The 25,116-nt window shown below is 41.8% G+C and overlaps 1 protein-coding gene across 7 annotated transcripts in view; it reads right to left on the bottom strand.

The window, feature by feature from the left end:
* Nucleotides 1-25,116, bottom strand: part of rnf220a (ring finger protein 220a) — a 129,773-nt gene that overhangs the window by 34,305 nt on the left and 70,352 nt on the right. For all 7 annotated transcript variants that reach the window (XM_059031639.1, XM_059031640.1, XM_059031641.1 and 4 more), the window contains exon 3: nt 4,562-4,691. In XM_059031639.1, the coding sequence (XP_058887622.1) occupies nt 4,562-4,691 (130 nt within the window). The remainder of the gene's footprint in view (nt 1-4,561; nt 4,692-25,116) is intronic.

The raw sequence follows: 25,116 nt of genomic DNA, 5'->3' as shown, positions 1-25,116 counted from the left end.
TTTGTCAGCAGAACACCCTAAGCGGTTAGGACTTTGAAATATGTTAAGAGCAATGCGTCAGCTTGTAAACACTGTATTAAACTCAGAAGAGGAGGAGAGAGGGAGCGAGAAAGAAAGATAGTGCTATGTTTTTTTTTCCCCAGAGGCCGTCCAACTTGGGCTAATGACATAAAATCACAACCCCATCGACATTGCGACTTTAAGATGACTGATTAGAAGCCAGAAAGTATTAAACAGGCTAACTAAAGCGGCCAGCAACAATGGGGAGAGACATATCGAATCAGATCTCTTTTCTGAGACATTAATATCCCCCCTCACACACACACACACACGCACACACCTCCCCTCACTCTGTGCTGCTTTACCAGGGACATCAATATATTTTTATGAGCCTCTGAAAAGATGAGACAAAGTGACAAAAAAACACAGCTCCTGTCATGTTCGCTTTGTGCCCCGCGCACAGACCCAGATGCGGAGCCGCTTAGGCAGGGTGCAGAAATTGAATTTGCCCAGATTTAATCCGCCAACGTGATTTGGCAGCCGTGGGGGGGCCTGGGAGTTAAAGAAATGAATGAAGGAGTCGAGAGATAGAGAGAGGGGGGAGAGAGGAAATCAGGGGATCAAATAGGGGGAGAAGGGAGGAGAAAAGAGGGAATATGGAGCGATGGAGGGAGCATAGAGATGAGAAAGGGAAACACAATGAAAGTATTAAAACTGAAAAAATGAGGGAGAGATTGGTGGAAAGAGGTTTTTCATTCTTTATGTGCAGTGAATGAAGGAGCCTAATGATATTGGTAATGACCTCCTCAGCTCCTGTGTCCATTTAAATGGATGTTGGAATTCTCATTATAATTTATACAGTACATATGCTGTTTGGGCAATCACACATTTGAAGGTCCTAAAACCAAAAAAGACTACTGAGTATGATGTCAAAAGGGCACACACACTCACACACACACACACACTCACAAACACTCACTCTAGCATGGGCGCGTGATTGATTTGTCAAAGTGGGGATTCACCCACAAATCAAAGCGACCTGAAAGAGGATAAATTCACAACATCAGCAGCGCACTGTTTGCGAGATAATAAACACACTCCCCGCATCATAAATTCAAGTTCTGACACTCTGCATTCATTGGCCAACTCTCAGTTTTAAAGGGGGGTCCCCTTTAAAATCACTGCTACTAATAATGCATACCATAATTAATTTGTGCACACATAAGAACATTAGAAAGTTTAACCCATACACACATGAAATAAGAGGGACCATTTTCATATAAGGGAAAGCATAAGATATGGATGCAGCAAATATGGGTTTTCCACTTTGAGTATATAAATCAGTTGGGTAGGCCCTGACCATTAAGAAACTAGTAACAATAAGTGAGCCTTGTTGTCGCAGCTTTTCACTGTGCAATTTCAATACATTTTGATGTGTATGCTTTGGCAAAAAGATGCCTGTCTCTCTAGTCACGGACTTGGGCCAATGAAATGATTTTGAAATGAGCAGAAACTGAAAAATGGGAAAAGCCGAGAGACAAAGAGAGAGAGCGAAGCAGAGTATGAGAAAGACGCTTTCATTTAGTTTATGAGATATTTAAACAGGGCAAGACAATTTAGAAAAAAGCTATTTTACAACAAGGCCTTGCTACCTTGGCACAAGTCAATACCCAGCCCAAACAATACAATCAAGAAGACAGAGAATACAATTCTAACAGGCAACCATAAAAATATCTCAGAACAGGTAATAATGATGAGTAGAATCCACAGAATTTTATGTAACAGCAGATGGATTATTGATAACTAAAAGATAATCCTAAAAAAGTAGACCATTAAATAAAAGCCATTATCATTTTTCCTCCAAAACTTATTTCAAGTCATAAAAAGGTTTGTAGAATGAAGACCCATCATTTATTTTTTTTCCTAGCTATTATAGTCCTCAGAACATACTAGGTTAAACCAATTGACACACACACACACACACACACAGAAAACCAGCTGACACACACACACACACACACACACAGAGAAAGCCAGCTGACACACACACACACACACACACACACACACAGCCACTGCCATCCACCACTGAATAACTTACTCACTCTCAGATTTATGGTGGCTACAATTACGATGTTAAATCAGAAGTAAGGAAAATCAATTAATTCACAAATTTTTTCAATTAAAAATCGAGATAAATCACAGAAATGTTATGAAGGAAAGGCCAAATCTGTTAATGTGTTAACTTACTTTCTTGCTCTTTGTGGTGTGAATGTGTGTATGTATGTGTATGTGTGTGTGTGTGTGAGGGTGTTGGGAGGGGTGTGTTTAAAAGTAGCCTCGCAGGCCAGTGGCAGAGATTTGATGGCTGCTGGGGCCAGTGCCCTTGAGCATGTCATTGTGGCCGGCTCTGTGCTGCGGGGCCAGAAGACTGATAAAAAACTATCGAGCGGCCGAGGGGGAGGACGGAGCACTCCGTCTTTATTGATCAGGCAGGAATTTAGCTTGCTGCGCAGATACACTGTGTCAGCTGCAGGGCAGACAGGGAGAGTGGGACGAAAAGAGAAGGGAGAGAAAGGGAGGGGGAGAGAGGGAGTGGGAGAGAGGAAGAGGAGATGAGAAAGGGAGGGGGAGAGAGGTTGGGGGAAGAAAGAGAGGAGAAGGCATGTGAAAAAAGGGAGTGTGGAGGAGAGAGAGGGAAAGAGTCACAAGGAGAAAGTTGAGGTAACCAGAGTCAGGTTTAGTTCTTTTACCAAAGATTTATCAGGAACGGTCTCAAGTAAGTTTGTCTATGTGCGACTGAAAGACTATTTAAACCAGTATGTAACAACAGGTATTGATTGCAGAGTTGAAGGCTGGACAGAATTACTACTGGAATTTGGTCAAGACACAGCTTTTCTATAAAAAGTGCCAAGGGATTGTAATTTCCACAAAGCGGACAGGACCTTAGTTTAGTTTCTCACCAAAAGGACGACCCCCCCCCCTTACTGTACCACTAACACCACTTCATAAACTGCAGCACCAATTTTTTCCTAGGTGGTCAGCCATCAAAGTACTGACTCAACTCTCAGTTTGGCCTGTCCTTAAAGAGACAGTACACTCCATTTTAAATTCTCCTGATTTAACAAGCACCAAAACAATAACAGAAAAATAAAGATTAAATAAAAAGAATCTGAATGAAGAGATATAAAGATTGCTTTTTTTTTTTGTTTCCCAACCCTGTGTTCCAGCCAAATTGATTAGGCGGGGATATGTAGATTACATTGCCCTCTAAGCTATCCCCCTTACAGATTGATGTGTAAGGGCACGATAGATTTCAATTTACATATATGAGGAACTGAGAGAGAGGGGAAAAAAAATAACAGGTGACACGATGTAAGAGGGAGCATGGAGCCGCTTGCGTTAAGCACAGCAGCCACAATCTCATATATCTCCACACAGCCTCCGGCAAGACATCTGCCTAATGTTACATCTTAAATATCCTTTTCCATTTTACATGCATTCAAGTCTCATTTGGACAAAATGAAACAGTATTATTAAAGGGAGATTTTGCACAAATTGCCCCGAATTCGACGTGTCACATTCAATGAGGTTTGTACATATGTAACGCAGAGGAATGGCAAGGCCTTATTGAAATGATGGCAGTGCGGGTGGGAAATCTACATGATTGGGGGTGAGTGGGGGTGTCAAGGGCAGACAGGCTGTTTCAATACAGAGCCTGGTGGCTCAGTGGTTAGCGCGTTCACCTCCAGTTTTCAAAGTGTCAGATTTGACTCCTGTGTTATGAGTAGATTTCTGTTTGTATCAAAATGTATACAAACAGTGTGATCTTTTCCACATATTACTGTACTGAGTAGCAGTCATATAAAAAGGATTGGTGTATGCTGTGTCAAATTGAGTTATTGATAATTTGGTTAAAAATATTAAAACAACATCATATTATATGTTAATGGATAACATTTATATTGATTTCAATTGTTAAAATGTACTCCTGTTTTGTATATGGTATCAGCTACAGTATAGTTAGGGTGAGATTTCTCTTTGTGTTTCCCTTCAATAGAAAGACAAACTCAGTCAGCACGTCTAGTTTCTCCAGCCAGCTAAATAAAGACAAACGGCTTGCCACGGTAGTTGGTGCTGGGGCATAACTCAAGTGCGTCTGGCAAAGGGGTTAATAGGAAACGAACAGGAGAGGCTAAACCATAAACCCCTGACATGGACCACTATCCACCGCTGACAAACGAAGAAGAATGATGCTATCTCTTTAAATACCGGCAGCTGTTAAACAAAGCAGACAGCTCCACCTTGTCCTGACACACTGGCACTGACGGGGGGGGAGAAAAAGTCTTTATTAATTATTAAATAATGCCCCTCATTGTGCCATGATAGATAACATTCAATCTACTACTTCTCGGCTCATTCAGGCTACATGCTGGGCTAATCTTCCATACTGACTCATTCCCTGAAGCCCTTAGGAGGTCACAATGTCCTATCCTTTTTGCTGATATATATAGCCATAATTTCATAGGCCTTTTCATTTCCTACGTGAAAAACCACTCACCTGAGGTGTAGCTGTGTGAGCCGGTTCATCTCCTGCTCCATGTGGTCCTGTAGCTCTCCTGGCCGCAGCAGCACCTGACAGATGGGGCAGATGGGGGCCTGGCTGTCGTACAAAGAAGCCTTTTTCTTGCCTGAAAAGAACAAAATAGGCCTGTTAGCGATTAGTATAGCAAGGACAAAAGCCAAAGCCAAAGAATACTGTGGGGTCAACAGGCTCGCTACCCACTTTATTTTTAAGTGTCACATTCGGCCATTATTCCATAAAGGTGTTCTAGCAGAATTCAATGGCATGTTAAGAGACTAGGTTAGCTACAAATTTCAAAATGGCAGACAACTGGGGTTCTTCAGATAAATGAAATGGCAAAATATTTTGTATATTGTCTCATTTAGTAGCGATTTTTGAACAAGGCAAGGCTCAGTCGCCTGGGATTTTGCAGGAAAAAACGTCCACCTATTAAGGGTGCAGGTGAAACGCCCTAACCTTCCTTCATACAGATAGAACAGAAGAGATTTACTGTCCCATCAGGCCTCTGGAACATTTTGCTTGCCTCTTCTTCTTACATGAAGTAAGCTACAGTATACTTTTGCGTCCAGTGGCTGCCAAAGCTAACTTTTAAAAACAAACCAAGCACCCGTCACTGGGGCTTCAAAGGATTTCCAAATTGAAAAGCTGCTTACAGTAAAAAATAAACATCAGGAGACTTCCTGCCCTGGCCTTGTGTCTGTCCTCTGTTTAGGACAGGGGCGGGAGGTCTATTTATAACGCCGACTCCACAGGGAAACAATGGGCCGGCTCGCGTCTGACTCCCAGAATAATCACAGGCAGGATATCCTGGATGGACAGGCCATCGCCACGACAACCAAGAAGGCTAAATCAGCAGGCACCTCCGCTCATCAAATCACAGTCCCTAAACATACACACATGACACACACATGCACACACAGTCCCATGCTGTTTGTTTCAATACCAAGGCTTTCCCAGTCCAACTTTGTCATACTCTTTCTGGTGCCATCATCAATTGGAACTAGTCAGGTGCATGTTATTGTATTCCTTAACATGGTGTAAAAATACTGCATTGTAGCTTAGTTACTCTGGGGCATGCCTTTAACTGTATGTTATCTAGAAAGCAATGCAGATTTCTAATGCATTGTGAAATACCCTACAGTATTTACCCAGTTATGGGAACTAACTACTTTATGGAAAGACTGTTCACAAGATATCTGCTAAGGTGTGTATAACATGTGATCAAGGAGCCAGTCATGTGGCTAATAAATAACTTATGGAATCCAATAGAGTAATTAGCAGAAGCATGATTGCCAACCACAGTAGGCCACCAGCTTGATGTTTGCTGTTTTTGCTCTGGGGCATTGTTGAAATGAGCAAAGGGCCTCTTTAAAAGCCAGTGTTCATGCTCTCAGGTGCTATCCTGTATGGATTTGCAGCTCTGATTTGAGCTACAGCCTTACCTGTGTCTCAAGACACTTCATCAGGGCTGCGGGTTAAGCCACAGTGTAGTGCTGAAAGAAAGGTTCAAGCATGATAACCCATGGTGTTTGTGCTAAATACAATTCTGTGCTCTAAGCGACTATGTCCTTGACTTAGAGGACAGTAGTGTGTTTGGGTAGTGATGTACTGATATGCCTATAATTTAAAAAGGTGATGGACCAGTGCATCCCCCACATGCATATAAACAAACACACACACACACACACACACACACACACATAGACACCCTCCAGGGGCACATAGCGCAGCACAGATATTGGACTGTCAGAACTATTTCCTACGAGAGAACAGATTCATCAGTGCTGAGCTGGCAGGGTCAATGTTAGCACGGCTTACAGGCAGGCGTGCGGACGCATACCCAACTCTGATTCCCCAGCCCTGCCACTTAACCACCCGCTGCTCTGGACACTTTAAGTGACTTTGAGAAATGGCTAATCGATTACAATTCTCTGCGTCTATGTTTGTTGCTATCTCCCCTTCTCTCTCTCTCTTTCCCTGTCTCTGCCTGTCTCTCTCCCTCTTCATCTTCCTCACCTCCCCCACCCCCCACCTTTTTCAATTCCGTTCAATTCAATTCAATTCAAAAAAGCTTTATTGGAAAGACATTCAAGTTGATCCAGATCAATTGCAGTCAACACATGAACAAAACTAAAACTCACTTTGTAGTTACAGTATACTATTTACATAAAATGCATTCAGTCATACATTTTGTGGTTGCCATACATTTCTAAAAAAACAAATATTTTTTTCTCTAACTGTTTTAGAAAGTCATTATTCTGACTGGAAAATTGAAGTCAGTCCTTTTTTAAAATGTCACACAGATTCCTTTCTGGTCTTCCTCTCACTATCTGCTCTCTCTCCTCTCCAGTATATTTATTCCAGCAGTGTCTGAGGGTGGTGCAGCTGGTCGATGGATGGTGTTTCTCTCAGCCACTAAAGAGAGTGGGAGCACGGCTGTGTTTGATCTATCAGTATCGCAATCAATAGGTGCGATAATCAAGTCCAGATCACTTCATTGTACTCGTGTTAGCTCAGTCCTTTTGTTTAGTATATGCTACCCACTAACAGATAACCTCTAGGGAGACAGGGGGGCAGCACCCTGTCTGTCTGTCTATCTTTCTTTTGAGGGGTTGCCTGTCTCTGTTTTCTCTGCTGTCAGTTTGTCTGCCTGTGCGTCTTTGAGTGTGCATCTGACAGAGCAAAAGACATCACTCACCCCCTCCCTTCTCACAAAACAAAACGAGCTGCTGAAGAGTAATTAATATTCAATTCACTACTAAATGTAGTGATTATTTCCAAGTAAATGGCTGACTGCACAGCTGTGACCACTAATGAAGGGGGGATGTGTAATAGACCTGGGTACTGACACACCCCTCACACACACAATTACTCTCCTACTCTTCTATGATGTGAGCTGCTGCTGAAACTTATACCTGCGCCATTTCAAAATAAAATAAAAGCTAAATTATAATTGTCACTCTTTTCCCAGTCATTTAGAAACTGAGATCTAAAAGTCACATTTCTGCTCAATTATACATACAAGCCTATGTAAAGCTACTTTTCTAGTTGCCAGTACCTTCAGTAACAATGTTTATATATTCACATAGAAGCATGCCCAATCTAGATTGTGACTGGTTCCTTAGAGTCTATAGATGGTGGGTTCTGAAATCGACCGGAGCAAGTTCGGAGCTTATACACAAAATATCAAAAGAGAGCTGATTATGTTTAAATACAAACCATATGAGTCCCAGACCTCTGAAATAGTAAGTAATGAGAGTGTTGCAATGCTTTCAGCAAGACAACTCACGAAGCTGAGGTCTGTAATGACACAGGCAGCTTTCCATTTCAACCATCGATCTCAATGTGAGTACTCAATGCCAGGAAGGCACAGGCCTGCATTCATTACTGCTGTTACTTGAGTCTGTTTTCATTGCACTTTTAAACATGTCATTTTATTTTGTCCATACTTGCTAAAAGAGAGAAACATCATCTAACACCTAACACTTCAGTCAGTGGGTGCTTTGGTGGGTGAAATTGGAACGTGGCAGTAATTTAAAAAATGTAGCAATTTATTTCTAGTTTTGAAACAGTTCAGAAAACATGCACAAACTGTGCACTGGAGAAAAAGCTTGGTAAATCTATATTGTTTTTTTTTTTAAATGAGTAGGCGATTTTTTTTCAGCACAAAGAAAGACAACAGCTCTTTAACAAACTCTGATGGCGGTGAATGTATTTTAAGCCCCTCTAATGAGCCGACAGCAGGTAAGTTTGTCATGGCGGGGCTGTCATGTGTGCTCACAATAAGGCGCACCAGAGCTGCCTAATGAAAAACAATCCGACAGGCCCATCTGTCAGTGCAGTGATAGATGACACATCTCCCGCGCACAACAAGGGGTTTGAGCACTGTGTGTGAGCAGTGAGGAGAGTGCAAACAGGAGGGGGGGGGGGGCTTCACTTCTCTGACACGTCAAGTTTGGGAGAGGAAAATATTAAATGTTGATGAAACTGTCGTTTGGCAGAGAGAGTAAAAAAAGTAATAATAAGAATAAAAAGCCAGGACACTGCAGTCAGTGCAGTTCTGCTCCTGTCACACTCTCTACTGAGTGGCAGATATACAGAGGAGACAGATAAGACAGCTGGAGATGTGTATCTGTTCACATCTACCTGATTATCTATCTACCAGTCCCCGGCATCCCGCTCTGTGAAGCCAGCAATATGGTTGAGCTACTGGATCTGCTCTTGTCAAAGCCCCCGCTCTTGTCACAGCCCAAAATCTAATTTGGCCAAAATCCAATTCATAATGAGCAGATCTGGTACATATCTATTATTATAGAGTTTCCCAACCTGAGGTCCTGGGATCACTTCTAGACGTTCCCTGAAAAAGGTTATTTTACTGCATCAACAGCCCCTCAGTCCAAAAAAGAAGCTCTGAATCATTTTGCTCAAAAGAAAAGAAAAGTAAATTGCAGTTTTAAAGATATTATTTGTGTGAATACTAATATGTTTTCAGCCAAATAAACTTTTTAATAATTTTATATTACACCCTTTTAAAATCAGAAAAGTTTATAGGTTAAGCATTCTTCAGACATCAGGTGACTGGCCTACAGTACCAGAAGCAGATCCTGAGTTTGGAAGCAGCACATTGCCTGCACAGCCCCACAATGCTCCAGGCCTTGGAGACTGTGGCACACTTCCCTTCCCACTGGTCCCCATCAATCAGGTCCAACAGGCCAGTTGTGCTGGGCTAATGCTTTTCCTATAGAGAGACACATTATGTCGATGTGCTGCTTGGGCACCTCGTCTTCACACCCTCCCCTGTCTCCAGAGAGTAAATCAACCAAATTGAGATGGCCAGTGATTAATGGAGCAGCCTCGACACCCTATCTCAAAATAAAGAGAAGAAAACAAGACAGCACATCACCAGTCGAGCCCCCTTCCTCTCTAGCTCTATCTCTATCACTCTCTGCATTTCCCCTTCCCATCCCCCTGATTCCCTCTTACTCCCCCTCATCTCTCTTCCTCCCCCTCTATCTCTTTTTCGTCTTCCTCTCCGTCTCTCCCCCTCTCTTTCTCCTTCTTCTCTTTGACTGATGGGGAGACACAGACAGAGAGATGTGGCCGGCAGTGTGCGGTGCCTGTCAGTATTTTAAAGATGATTAATGTGGGAGGCGGGCTTGCCCGGGACCCCAGCGGAATGGAGATGGTTTATCCGGAATGGGTGTCGAGGCCCCTGCTTGCGCAGGAGCTCTTTTTAATCTGCCAGAGCACGGAGGAAGAGAAAGAGTGAGAGGGAAGGTGGGAAGGGGGGGGGGGGGGGGGCTGATGATAACAAGGAAATGGGACTGACAAAACTTTTTAGTGTGGAGATTCTTCACCAAAATGCCAAACGAAGAGCGGTGGGGGGGGGGGGGGGTCTGACAGCCCTGATTGAACACACGCCTGATTCCTCATAATGCGCCAAGATGGATCATTTCATTTCCCCACCGCCAAGTGACAATCTGCATTTTTATAGTTTAGATAATTTGGGTCCACTCCCCCCGCTTATTTTGTGTTAACAACAAAAATTATTGGTATTATTATTTGTAATATTCTTCTTCTTCTACTGCCTGTAATTTTAATAAAAAACACATTAAGGTTTTATAGATAGATAGATAGATAGATAGATAGATAGATAGATAGATAGATAGATAGATTCTTTGCTCATTATATTACTCATATAATTGAATTATCACAGTAAAACTGTTCACATGACATTTCCTATCAAAAATCTATAATTACAACGCAACCACTTGACCATTGAATACTCTCTATAACTTACAGTACTGAAAATAGCAAAGATAGAGGGCTGCTTGGCACATTTTCAAAGACAACAGGGCAGAAGGGCATTCCATACAGGTTACCAAGCACCTGGTGTTCATAAAAAGAAGATTTGATAGTGGAGGTTTTAACTGTAATGACTGAAGTATACTTGCATTAAATGGTATTCTTTTTTTTAATATTTTAATTTAAAAAAAAAACAGAGAAAGAAAAAGAGTGTGTCTGTGAAGTAGGCTAGCCAGTGTACCAACACATGTGGATTGTATCAATCCGAGCTCTGTCATCAGTCATTGACATGTTTTAACACAGGCGTTGAGCCCCGCTGGCAGGTTATTAATACGTGAAATCCATTATCGCTCTAATACACTTGTCTGCCCTCCCCCCCCCCTCCCCCCGCTGTATTCCTGTGGCGCTGGCCGATTTGTGATGAATTGGGGGTGTTGCATGTCCACGTGTCATAATTTGTCAGGAGTTATGAAGAATCCTGATGCTTGTTGTACTCAATGGGGACCCTAACTAAATCACACTCCCTGCCACTAACACTGCTGCTTGCTGCTTACTGTCTCGCTCCCAGACCTCAATATGCTCAAACACACAGCCGATAAATCACAATGGCACACTGCCTGATTATGTATCTCGCCACCGCGCCTCACAACAATAGCAAACAATTGTCAAACTGCTTGGTTGATGCTGGTTGGTAGCACTTACGAAAAATGACACAAAATGGGACAGGACTGTTGTACTGGTTTTGAAGCATCTTGTTTTTCTTATTAGGATAACTTAAAATTTTAAAAAATAGAAAGAAACATTGCTTATTAAAGTAAGACAGATGGCATCAAGATGATCTAGAATCTAGAATCTTCCGGGCACTTGTTATACATTGGTATGCTTCCACACTGCCCTGTGCTGTCAATACAGCAGCATTTTCTTTAAACTTTTACAAACCGCTTTAAAACCATCACATACATTAAAGTGAAAGAAATCTCATCCAGAAACTGGCATTTGTCCACTGGAAAACTCCTCCAGGACCTATAAGCTGTCTGCACTTCAAATCCATTTACAGTCTCATTTAAAAGACCGTGCCCATATTTCCTTAACCGCTTCCAAATGTATTTATTATATATACATGTATACAGTATATATTTACAACGCAATGGCGATAGAGAGAGAGAGAGAGTGCAATTTATTTTTAGTCACGCGGAAAGCGATCCCAGACTACTGCAGGTTTACCCAAGCAGGGGCGCTATGTGGTGTACAGTAAATGCACTGGCTAGAGAACAAAGTATCTGCTAATAAGCTCTGAGACAGAGTTAAACAGCTTTAAAAAGTGCTAACATTGTAATTTTGTTCTGAGTGGAGAAATTCCGACTGTACTTTACCCCCCGCCAGCTCATCTGTCGGACAAGTAAAATTAAGAGGCTGGCCCTACACAGCTGCTACCTATAAAGTCTTGCTTTTCACTTCAGAAATGGTTACCTGCCGGCATAAACACACATTTTATTAAAGAGCTTGTTCACCGGGTGTGTGTGGGGGGGGGGGGTTCTCTTTTTTTTTTTAAGTGGATAGAGTTTCCCGTCGGGATCAGACGCCCACAGTGGGGAGGAAAGCGCTGCCACTGCGCGTGCCACGTGTTTCACCTCTTAAAAGAAACAGAAAAGCACTGACTTTATTAACACACTGGCAGTCTGCGGCTGGAGCAATCCCTTCCCTGCCAATGACTGAAGCACGCACACACCAACACAGGCACGTGCGGGCTTACATACTCAGATCTGCTTTATCACGTTCTACCACCATGTGGCACTGTGCGCTATGTGGTGAAGAAAGACCTCTATTCAAACAAATAACAATTCAAAAATTCGACCAGCATTGGCACTGGGTCAAAAAGGCTGGTAATTGAAGCAGATACAGGCCCTAATACACACCCAAACAAGTGCACATTATTATATAGTGTATTAAAAGGGGTGTTTAGAAAAATGGGGGCTCCTCTATAAAACCACTTCCAGCAGGTGGCACTGTGTGTTACATACGACAATGAAAAATCTCCACTCAAAGAAATCGCAATTACAACACTCGCAATCACAGCCAACTGGCCGTGACTCATGCACGTCACCATTTTTCATATTTCTTTTTGCCTTCAAAGCAGGGAAAGAGTCCTCGGATCAATTAGCATCAATTACAGGCTGACTTCATTTAATCGTGGTGTGAAGATGAATTTGTCATTTTTACTTTTGAATTAATGGGGGCCCTTGAACTTTTCCTTGGCAAGGAGAGTTGATCATTCTCTTTTTAAAAAGAACCTTTAGTGCTGAAAATTGAGTTCCAGCTAGTGTAAGAGCAAATCTCCTGGGAAGAGGCATTACTGGGAGTGGGGGGATTAGGGTTAGGGTTGGAGGGGGGGAGAAGGCAAGAAAGACAGGCGTGGTGGTGAGGAGAGGGGGATGGACAGAGTAACAAAGAGCTATGGTTTTGGCCTTCAGTAGCTCACTGGTTTGGGAAAATGCAGGGCTTTTGCCACTTATGTGAACAAGATGTATCTCAGATGGCTATCCTCTAGAAATAATTACAAATAAATAGAGAGAATTGTTTTCTCCTGAGGTAAACAAACAGTGATTAGATAACTCATACTGCAGCCAGCAGGGGTCACCATGGAGTAATACAAATCTTATTTCAAAAGGTAAATACGTTCTCTTATGTCCTTGACAAACTGGCAGTGTTCCCCTTCCATCCCTGTCCATCTCTGATTCCATTTTTTTTCATCCCTTCTGGAAACCAAAATGAATTTCTTGATGTGCATTGAGTGTTTACAACCCCCCCATCCCCGCCACCCGAAAGACATCAGTAAACAATGACATCTCTCAGACAAAATTGAATTTATAACCACATTACCGCGCCTGATAACGTCTTCAAATAATACAGCGATAAGAAGAATTCGATTTGATTTCTGGGTGCATTTCTCTCTTATAAAGACCCCGTTTGCCCAATCATAGCAAATTCTCTCTCTCTCTCTCTCTCTCTCTCTCTCTCTCTCTCTCTCTCTCTCTCTCTCTCTCTCTCTCTCTCTCTCTCTCTCTCTCTCTCTCTCTCTCTCTCTCTCCTCTCTCTCTCTCTCTCTCTCTCTCTCTCTGGAACAGTGATTGTTGCTAGGTCTCTAATTTTATTTGGATGGTGGGTTGTTTGAAAGCATGGGGTTCAAAAGAAGGGGTCTGTGTGGTAAAGGGCTTTTCAGACACACATATTGAGATTTTCCTAGATTTTGCTAGGAAAAAATGAAAGCCCCTATTTGAGGATCTCGCAACTTTGTTTTCAAAATATAGATTTGGTTTTTAATAACCTTGAGACAAATGTTCAGATAAACAACTACCAAGAGTTTGAAGTTCTCCCATTGCTGGGAATATCTGAAAATGTGTGTCAGTGAGTGTTTATGAGCTAGTCTTCCATGCTGAGTATAAGCCTGTTTCAAGATGTAATTTTTTTAAGATTGCAGTTTGTGTAGGTGCACAATCATGTGTGTTGTGTGTGTAGGAGGTGTGTGTGTAGTGGTGGTGGGGCGTGGGACGTGGAGGGGGGGGGGGGGCAGCCTATGGTAGTGACAGCTGTTTGTTCAATCAATCACCTTGTCGACAGTTAGCTGTGAGCCAGGCCTGGAAATTGAGTTTGCCTCACAAGGGAGAATCGAGCAAATTAATAGACCATTACCCAAGCACTGACCCAGGAAATGAGGGTGATGTGGCTGGGTTAGATCTGCCAGGCTGCTGCCTTCTTCCTAGGCTACAGGATGTTTAGGATGCGATTTAGACGCAAAGACAGCATCCTGACGCCTAACCCTACACCCCCTGCACCACGCTGGAGCTGGGCGAATTGAGAGGGGGCGGGGGGAGGTGGGGGTTCTGAGGCTGGTGTTAAATTATTTATATATTTATATATTCAAAGTTATCATGGAAGACTTCCTCAGGGCAGCTGAAAATAATTTTCTAAAAAGAGGCTCTTTCCTCTTGCTTGGAGACATTCCTCCTCAGGTGACGAAGTGAAGGTATTAGCCCAGTTTATCCTTTTTAAACATGTCTACAAGGTCGTTTTCAAATGGTTTGCATGCTTGATTATACAGAGTACCCTATGCTTTTAAAAAGAGACCCTATCGCACTAAAGCAAACAGACACTGGAATGACAGACCTGTTTTAAAAACACATCTCCTGGACATTCTTATGAAATAGGGGCTTTGACTTGGTTAACATGAATATTTGATATATTATTATTATTATTATTATTATTATTATTATTATTATTATTATTATTATTATTATTATTATTATTATTATTATGATAATAGGAACACAAAATGTTTTTAGTTTTCAATTAACACTAATAGATCAATTAACCCTGCATGAAATATTGAAAATAACTGAAAAAAAAAAATTTGGACACATAATGAATATATTTTTAATTGAATGTTCTTTTTTTTAATGTCCTATTGCTTTATATTGGGAAAGAATGGCATCGTCGTATGAGGTCATCATGCATTTACGTCTTCCATACTATATGTCCCCATATAAAGACTAGAGAAGTTTTTTTTTTTTTTATCTGTCCCCATATGAGGTCACCATGCATGAAAGGGTTCAGCTTACATCTCGGAGGTTTGTCGTTGGATCACAAGTACTGTACCCCTCTATAGGTAACATTTTGTTAAAAGTGTTGGGAAAATGTTATTATATATTAACAAAAATTGGACTTGTATTAAATGTATCAATGTGATCATTCACCCATCAGATGAGTAACCTTGATCCAAATCATATTCGTGTGAACTATCTTTTAGTGCTGTCATCAAGCTCTCTCTCTCTCTCTCTCTCTCTTTTTCTCTCTCTCTCTCTCTCTCTCTCTCTCTCTCTCTCTCTCTCTCTCTCTCTCTCTCTCTCAGCTTCTCTCACACACGCTTGAGTGGGATAATTAATTACCAGAGCCAATTTACTGTTTATACTCTGATGTTTTAACTAATTACCACTAATGGCAACACAACAGCGGCCAATCGAGTTAATTTAATTCCCACAGTGGGCTGCAGATTATACTCGGTGGGGAGCACTCCTTTAGCTGTCATAGCAGCCACTGCTACCACTACACGTCCCCTCCTTATAATACCTCAACCTGATTTTATTCCTTTTGTGCTACTTTTTTTTTACTTTTTTTTTTTTTATTCATTATTTGGTTTTTTGGGGAACTATTTAGTTTTTAAAAATGTAATTCTAAACTATTATATCAGTATTTTGTCTAAAATCCCCAGCTCCCATCCCCCTTGTCCCTTATCTGTAACCACTAGGCAACAAAGCCTCCCAGTCCCTCGACTCTCACCACAATACCACACTGCCTCTCAGTCTCATATCTGTAATCACTAGTCCACACTGCCTATCAGTCCCTCAGCTTTACCAGTAGAACACATGGCTTTCCTTCCTGGTGTGTTTCCCAAGAGTGTATCAGGAAAAGATATATAGATTATCTCAACTTTATTTTCGGTGTCATACAAAACAAAGCTAGCCTGATATACAACCAGACTGAACTGTATTATACTAAACTTTTATTAAATTTTTTTTCTAAATAAAAGTTATTTTGATTCCCCAGTTGGATAGCTTCAAGATAAAATCTTGAGAATCAACTACAACCTGACCTGACCAAATCATTTTTTGATTAACTGTACATTGTAGGTTCCACTGCTGTCCCCATCCCTATTCAACACTGTGATGGTGTAACACTTTAATCTCTCCCCCCAGACCCATTGGCTGCCATTCGGGACTCCCCAGAAAGGCCTGTTTGATCTACATTAACCCCCTGACCTTTACAAATCCCATCCTTGCAATCAATGGGCCTCATTAGCGTTAGGTAAATGTACGGACTGGGCTGACAAGCACACACTAGGCAGTTTGACTGCGCAGTGTAATGCTCATAGCATGTTATAAGGGCCAGACTTACACTACAAGTTCAACAACACATGCATCTGAAGGCTGGGGGCCAAACACACCATAAATCCCAACCATAGGCTGCAGTGTAGGGCCTCCTCTTCCCCACCGAAATACAGACATTTGAGCAGCCTGCCTTATACCACTAGGCTACACTGTTTACCTCCCCGGCCCTCAGCTCTAACCACAAGACCACAATGTCTCTGTCCCTCAGCTTTAACCCATAGATCACACTTCTTAGCCCCCTGTCCTCAGATCTAACCAGTGGTGTAGTGGAGCTGGAATGTGGGGGAATACCATTCCGGTACTATTTTCTATAAGCAGCAGTGGTCAAGCCAGAACTCGCATAACAAGCAAGCTGACTCACATCTCCCGCATGACTGTCTGATTCAGTCAGTAGTCATCTTCATGCAATGAATAGTGCATTAGGAACTTCTTTTACAAGCTACTTCTTTAAGAAGGCTAAAAATGCTGACAAAGATGACAGCAACAGTGCAGTGAATTTGTATAATAATTATTGTTTAATTATTTTAGTGTCATTCCGGTACCCTCAGATTTAGGACTACACCACTGGATCTAACCACTAGGCCACATTGCCTCACTCCCAGTCCCTTAGCCCAAACCACTAGACCAAATTGTCTCACTCCCAGTCTCTCAGCTCTAACCACTGGGCCACACCTCTTACCCCTTATTCCAATTATTTTAAACCACTAGGCCACACTGCTTACCTTCCAGCCCTCAACATACTGGAAAGCCCCACTGCCCCCTAAGATGTCCAGGTAGACTGATCAGAGCCCCCCCCCGCCCCCGCCCCCCCTCTTCAAAGTGTAGGATTTCCCATTCTCAGGCTCTTTTTGTCTGTCAGATTGAGAGTGTTGACAAGAGCTAACACCTCGCTCGCACAAACCATTTAAACCCTAAGCCCCTTGGCTTGAGCGAGATGATTCTGGCTCGCCGAGCTGTTAACACAGCACCTGTCAGGAGTGAAACGGAAAAAGAAACAAATAAATCTACCTCTCCTTCATCCCATGCCCCCCTCCCCCCAGCCCAGGATCCTCCAGACGGACTGTGTCAGGACCACTGAGCCTTAGAAATATAGCCTGGGGGGGTTGTGGTGATAAAACAGCACAATAATAAAACACAGCATAGCCAGCCTAGCTGGTATTGCATAGTTAGCTGTGCCTCAGTAGACAATTGAACTGTCTCGCTGTCTATCCATACCATGCACAGTTTTTGTCAGAAAAAAAATTATGTAAACTCTCCATCAACCTAATAATAATAATAATAATAATAATAATAATAATAATAATAATAATAATGTGTTTTCTCTAGTATTCAGTTTAAACCTACAAACAAACACTAAACAAATCCTGGGGTGCAATAGACTATCATGGAATGGGCCTTGTGCTGATTGTTATCAAACTCTGTTAAAAAGCATGAATTATAGCAGCGAGACCTGGCGATGGTGATAAAAGGAGGCCGACGTTCACAGCATCCTGGTGGGCTGATCAAGCCCCGAGGGCAAAACACAGGGATATCCAGACACGCTCCGATACCATCGGATCAGTACAATGGGACAACATTCTGATCTTATCCCTTTCCTTTTTACAATTCCGGCTGTAGGCAATCACATGGGAGGTGATAGAGGTTCAAATAGCAAGGGGTGATCATACACCTTTTTTTTTTTTTTTTTTTTAAATCGGTACTTGGGGAAAGTTATCCCAAAAAAAGGGGGGTCCAGGTATAGTTTGAGTGGGTTCCATGTAACTTCATTACAAAGTTCTTCTATTGCACTGGTCCATCCTGGGACAGTTCTTGCCAAACTAGACATCCAATCTTTCTCTACATGCGTTCCATCAAAACGCGCTATGAACACCTACCAAAATTGGCCCTCTTTATCATCCACCAGGTACCACAATAACATATTTTGATCATTCAGACTGCAGCTGGGTTTCGTGGTGGACAAAGAAACAAACAAAATATTACAAAATACATAAATACTGTCCATCTGTAAGAGCAGCAATCGAGGGAGCCTGGCTGTATGTGTCTGTCTGGGGAATCAAATCTCAGAGCAATTTCCATGGTGTGTGATTGGCAGCTTGATGTGTATTCTCCCCTGTAGGCCCTGGTGATAACTCTCATCCAGCCCCATCTCCGCTTGTTGCAGGCTATTACAATGACAATACCGATAAGAGACATTTATCACTCTCACCTCAGGTTGACTGAAGGGGGCTGTCGCCACCCCACACCCCCTGCCCTCCCCTTCTCCCTCCCTGCACACAGGCCTGATGGGAAATGGAATAGGGGTGGAGGGGTCCTGTGGGTTGGCTTTTTGAACTCTTCCATGTGGAAAAACTATGTATACAATAATATGCACATATGTTACATGCTTAAAATACTGCATTTAGTACATCTTGCTTTGTAATAACTCATAAGCAGAGGCAATTAGGTTCTAAGTTAATCAGCATTTGAAAAAATACATTTTAATTTCAGATGTTTAGCTCAATTTTGAGTTTTCTTTCAGTTAGTGATTTGAACATTGTAATTTTAATGATGCTTAAAGTTTCCAGAAAACACACTCTCTCATTCATATACGTGATTCATATGTATACAGCTAAGTGTGTGTATTTGTGGCAATTTAGTTTAATAAATATGTAAGTTTGATGTCATTTTATTTGTCTTTAGTATTCCACATTTAAAGATACAATTATTATTTGTTTTTTTAGCACCCTTACAGAAACTAGGCTGTGTGAACTATGCATCAGCTGCAGAGTCACTTACAACTACGTCTCACCCGAAAGACGGAGCACAAAGAGGTTAAGTGACTCAGGGTCACACAATGAGTCACTGGCTGAGGTGGGATTTGAACTGGGGACTTCCTGTTTACAAGCCATTTTCTTTAACCACTGGACCACACAGCCTCCTATACAATAATCAAGCTGACCAATTACTTTTTGGCTTTACTGTATGAAAACATGGGCATATTCAGGCAAATTAATAAAACATGTGTAACTAATGCTGTACATGTCCTCTCTCTGCTGGAGTGTTGGATCTGCTGACATGGTGCTGAGTGGTGGTGCTGGTGTTTGTGTCCCTGAGCTCAATGGTAACATTGTGCTAGTCTGAGAAAGCCCGGGGTGGTACCGACTGAACCCACAGCTGTGTGAGATGAGAATGAAGCAGCAAAAACAACAACACTTCCCCGGCCATTGTTCTGCTGCTCCAGGACACACTGGCACAACCAATCGAACCGAGTGAGCTGTAACCCTAAGCTCTTTACAAACTGAGGATACCTGCTAAAACTACAGGAACTCACTTTTTAGTTTTGCAATATTAAAAAAAAATTAAGAAAGAAAGAAAGAAAGAAAGAAAGAAAGAAAGGCTGGTGTTTTTAGCTGCAGTTAGCGTGTGCTGTGTCATGGGCACACCTGTGGTAGAGCAGAAAGAATAACGGATTGAAGGCTATCTGCAGTGGTGGCAGCTGCTTGGTGTGATTTATAGGGGTGACCTTGAGCCATAAACACTACAAACCTCCTGACACGCCATGTAATTTACAGCCCTGCGATATGGCTCCCCAGCACTGCCTGGGAGCAGGAAGGAACCTGGGGACTCGCAGGCTTCCTTCACACCACGACCTGTCAATCACGCAGCCAGAGCTGAGGACAGCGATGGGGGCACACGGAAATTAGTATGGTCTTGGTATTGGTCCACAATTGGCAATCTTTACTGGAGAGGCTCAGAATTGTTCCAGTTAGGCATTACCGGAGATTGTCAGGCATGTTTGATATAAAACATATAATGTGGTTGTTTTGATATTTTTAATACAGGAATAAAGTTATACAAAGTAGTGAATTGCTTGATTACTTTTACAAAACATAACTTAATAAAAATAACTTAATGTTTCACATACATAATTTGTTCTATTTCAGCATTGGTTGTAAATAATTGGGAAAGCGCTGAGCTGAAAGCAGGAAAGAAGTTGTTGTGCTCTGGAGATGTGGTGATCCCCCACCCCTCCAGTTCTCTTTATCAATGAAGCCAAGTCCTGGGTACAGTCTAGAGCTATAACTGGATAAACAAGCCCTCACAGTGATCTATGAGCGCCTTTCAGCAATAAAGTTATGAACTGCTTGGCACGGAAAGAGCTTGGCAGGCCTTAACCATTTGAGTGACAAGGGCTGAAATTCTTTCTTTCTTTTATTTTCTTTCTTTCTTTTTGTTAACTGAATGTAGTTGCTCTGTGTGGTGGCTATAATGTGCTTACAATGGTGTGGACAAAATAAAGGTATAATGTGTTGAGTGTCCAGCAGGGGGCTATAGAGATGACAAAAATCTGCCAACATTGGTCTACTCTCCAGTTCCTTGTACAATGTGGTACTGCATTTCAGGCTTAGTGAAAAATCCCATATTGACAGCTTGTGGTGTATAGTAGTTGACACTAAAAACATTACACCTGTACTCTACATTGGACCTAGCTGTTTATGGTGGGGTCTTAGGACCCCACAATCCAATATATACATTCCGAGAAGCCTTTCCCAAAGCGCCCTTGTTGTCCTGTTCCTGATAAGTGCTCAGTGACTTGCACATACAGCAGCTTGGAGCGTGACACCAGACAGTCTGCAGTTCATTTGGAGTCTCTGCTATCTCTCCCGAGATTATTAAAAATTAATTAATCACCGCAATATTGCATACTCCCCAGCAGCACACTGCAGATGACAAGGCAGCTAAGCGGTATTTACCGTCTTTTTTTTTTTTTTTTTTTTTTTTACAACCCTTGTCAATTTCCAGCCCATATCAGGTTGTAAATTCATTAGCTGGTAACACACCTAGCTGGGACATCTCATTTAGTTACAACAAACAAGATTAGGGGGCGAGGGTTGATCCTCTTCCAAGTACACTTGAACAGCAGCTGAGAAACTCAAGGTGGGATGAACTGTGCAATGACATATCCAGCTAGCTTGCTTCCTGAACAAGTCCCGACCTTTTTCTTTGTATCAGCTCATTTTTTAAACTTGAAAGTTTCTGCTATTAAGAATAGCTAAGGTTTCTTGTTCTTTACCTACAAAGCACAACATACATTTCTGCTGACATCATACTATTTACAGTTGGCATAATGTTAAAGATTATGAGGCTTACTCTGGTATCAGTTACCTCCAGCCTGTAATGTACTGCTACAGAATAGGTAGAAATATGGGAGTAATATTCAATGAAAATGATATTACTGTTCATGATTACCAAAATACAGTCAGACCAGCTCATAACAACCTTTGGGAACCATCACAAAGTGCTACTTCCCTGTATAGCTAGGTGATATAACACAGGAGCTATGGGGATTCAGTATCTCAGTGGTCAATGTTAAATACTGATACATACATACCAAGGAAAATAAGATTAAGAGAGGGGAATAATGAAAATGAGTTACATAAGCATGGCATTAATTGAAGTAATGCCATTTATATCTGTTAGAACACACACACACACACACACACACACACATACATACTGGCTGCCAGCAGTTCAGCTATAAACACACCCAATTCAAACTGAGGGCACGCACACACAACCTAAGGAAATTCAAATTAGAAAACGATAAAAGGAAGGCTTTGACTTCACAACTGCACACAACAGAAAATCAAACTTTCATCTCAGATTAAACCTTCTACAGCAGAATTTTCTAAACGCCAGCATGAAATCAGAAAATCTATTTGCCGCTTATCTGAAACTATGGAAATCTGTAGGCTGTATTTAAAATATAAAAAAGCTTTATATATTGAACAAACACTTCCCAATCCATTTTTCTTTTGATAACATATTTTCCATATATTCAAATATTTACCTTAATACCTTAAAATATATTATACTGAAGTAGCAATGAAAAAGGTTTGCCACTGTTGTGCTGAACATACCTTTTCCCATTTAACACAAAACCAACATCCACCCCCCTCCGCCCCCCGCTCCCTAGGATCATTCGAATCTAAACAAGGTTAATCACAGAATGAAGTGGGAGAGGCTGAGACAGAGCTGAGATGATCCAAGGTATAACAGACATATTTACAAAGAGCTGCAAACTGCCCTAAACTGGCTTAAGCCTCCAATTATCACATATTAGCAACACAAACAAAAAAAGTATTTGAGCTTTATATTATAATCACAAACCAAACATGGGGTTAGGAACACCTTGCTGGTGTTGTTTATTTTTTCTTTTTTTTCTTTTTAAAATTGAGTCGTTGCCAATCGTTTTTTATTATTTTCTCCCAATTTGGAATGGCCGCAGGGGTCGCTGGTGCGCGGTGAGCCAAGGACACCCTGGCCAACCTAACACTCCCTCCCCCCGGGCGACGCTCAGCCAATTGTGCGCCGCCCCCTGGGAGCTCCCGTCCATTCTGTGGAATAGCCTGGACTCGAACTCGCGACGTCCAGACTACAGAGCGCATCCTGCACTCCACGTGGCGCACCTTTACCGGATGCGCCACTCGGGAGCCCCTAGTGTTATTTATTTTAAAGTTCAGTCGTGGTTTTTAGAGAGCTTTCCTGTCAGAAACACTCTGTACTTGGCCTACTACCAAATATCAAACTTGAGAAACTAGAGAAAAAGACCCTAAGTACAGTACAGTAAGTTTTAACTGCTTCATGCCTCAGCCCTCAGGACAGTGTGTACAGACTAATTAATACTTTACATTGTTATGGATATTTTTGTAAGGTGTATGATTTCTGTGGGCTGAATCGTCCAAAGATCTTATGCAGATTTTACGTGATTTGATTGGACAATTTTGTATACTGTATATTCTGTTGATGAAAGTGAACCTTCTTGTAAAGCACATATATTTCACTGGAGGGTGGATTTTCTTCACTGGCAGCAAAGCAGCTTCTTTCTCTAGCCCTGTTGTCCCTGCTTGCAGCACTGTCACATCCTGTATATGTAAGGTAGGAAACCACTGACATTGTTGCATAACCAGGGGAAGAAGCGTACCTGCGGTGAACCCAGGCCATTAGCTGCTCACAAACCACGGAGCTGGCCTGCCTTTCCTTTCACACTAACTGCCGTCTGCCCTGGTCTCAACCCAGACACTCAAAAAACCCTGGCAGCCATCAATCACAGCCCAGCCAGCCACCACAGTGAGGCAAGTGGGGGTCAACAAGACACACAGACACATAGACACACAGAATGTCATTTTAAGTATAGTAGTATTTTCAATGAATAAAGGTTTATAAATAGAAAATGCAGTATATGAATGGTTTTATAAGTACATTGGTAGTGTATTGTTAATATATGTTTATATATATATATATATATATATGTTCTTAAAGTGAATCAACCGTGATGTCACAATTCACTGATTATTATTCTTTTTCCTCAAATATTCCATGTTGTTTTACATTTATAGTACACTTTTTAATTTCCTTGTATTATACTACATACAGACAATCAGTCTTTTGCTGTAAATATACCCTAATACGCACACACACCCTAGGTCAGCTTTCCTACAGGTCCAGTCTCCAGTTTACCACTTATGGTCACTCCCACCCCCCTGCAGCTTCCATGCTCCAGTTCTAGCCCACCCTGGCAATTTAGAGGATCATTTTTAATCTTTTAAACATTTATTTCTCCCCACAAGCCCACAGTGTCCTTGTTATTCAAGTTGCCGTTTCCGATCCCAATAAAGCACTGCTTTTACTCTCTCCCACTCTCAATAATATGGCCATCACCATTAAAGCTGTCACGCTGTAAGTACTGAGTGTTACAGCCCATACATTACAGCTGCTCTCCTGTGCACTGACACCAACACACTGCAGGCATGAGTGACAGGCCGGGACAAACAATGTCTTGTCTGGAGGTGTTAAAATAACTTTCTTTTGTAACCTAGTGTGGGGCAGTAGCAAAAAACTGTGAGATAACTGTGGAATAATTTTGTGTGGGGTTGCAGACCTCACACTATCATTTTGAAACCCACACTAAACTGGGTCAAAAAGAAAAGGCCAATCTAAATGTTGTTGGTACTTTAAAAAGGCTCATGGTTCTTGTAGTAGTAGTGTGTGTGTGTGTGTGTGTGTGTGTGTGTGTGTGTGTCTGTGTGTAAGGGTTTGTGGGGTGAGAAAACACAAAGGAAAATGGCATCTGTGTGACCTGCTGATCTTGTTCCAGATTTTGTCAAATATGACAAGATGACTGACAAGAGAAGTCTTTTAGCCAGGCCTTCAATTCCTAGGCCTATACGACTGGATTGAATTCAAGCAGATCCACTGTTATCAAAGCTTCTGTTCTTTTTATAGCCCCCCCTCCAAAATACCACTACCAAATCTGACCCAAAGCATTTCATGGCATATTTATCACATTAGTAACAACCCTATTCCTCTCATAGTTGCCTCTCCAGTTTTGATCAAAATCCTATTTATGGCCCTCAGGACACTGACAAGGGCAGATCTGGGAAATTCTCCCTCAAGCACAAAGATAATTTATTTTTTATCTGTCTTTCTTTAATAAAAATTACTACCTTGAGAAAGAGGAAAAACAAGGCAGGATTTTCTCGTGCGATACACAGATTGCCAATGCCAGTTTCAATATAACAAGTGCCAGGGTTATGAAGACAGACGTGAGCAGAGATGGGCTGAGTGACCTTTTCCAAATGTCACATGTCACCTGGGTTTTATGTCACCCTCTGACAATATGTCACAGGCATAAAAAATCATTATCCTTAAGAATTATGTTATATGGAGCAAAAATAATAATTAAGATGTTATTATTCCCGGGCCAAATGGAAGTGCTAAATTTACAACGGCTCATTCCAGAGA

The sequence above is a fragment of the Acipenser ruthenus genome, chromosome 10, assembly GCF_902713425.1.
Source record: "Acipenser ruthenus chromosome 10, fAciRut3.2 maternal haplotype, whole genome shotgun sequence".
Classification (NCBI taxonomy): domain Eukaryota; kingdom Metazoa; phylum Chordata; class Actinopteri; order Acipenseriformes; family Acipenseridae; genus Acipenser; species Acipenser ruthenus.
This window is presented reverse-complemented; position numbering and strand designations above follow the sequence as displayed.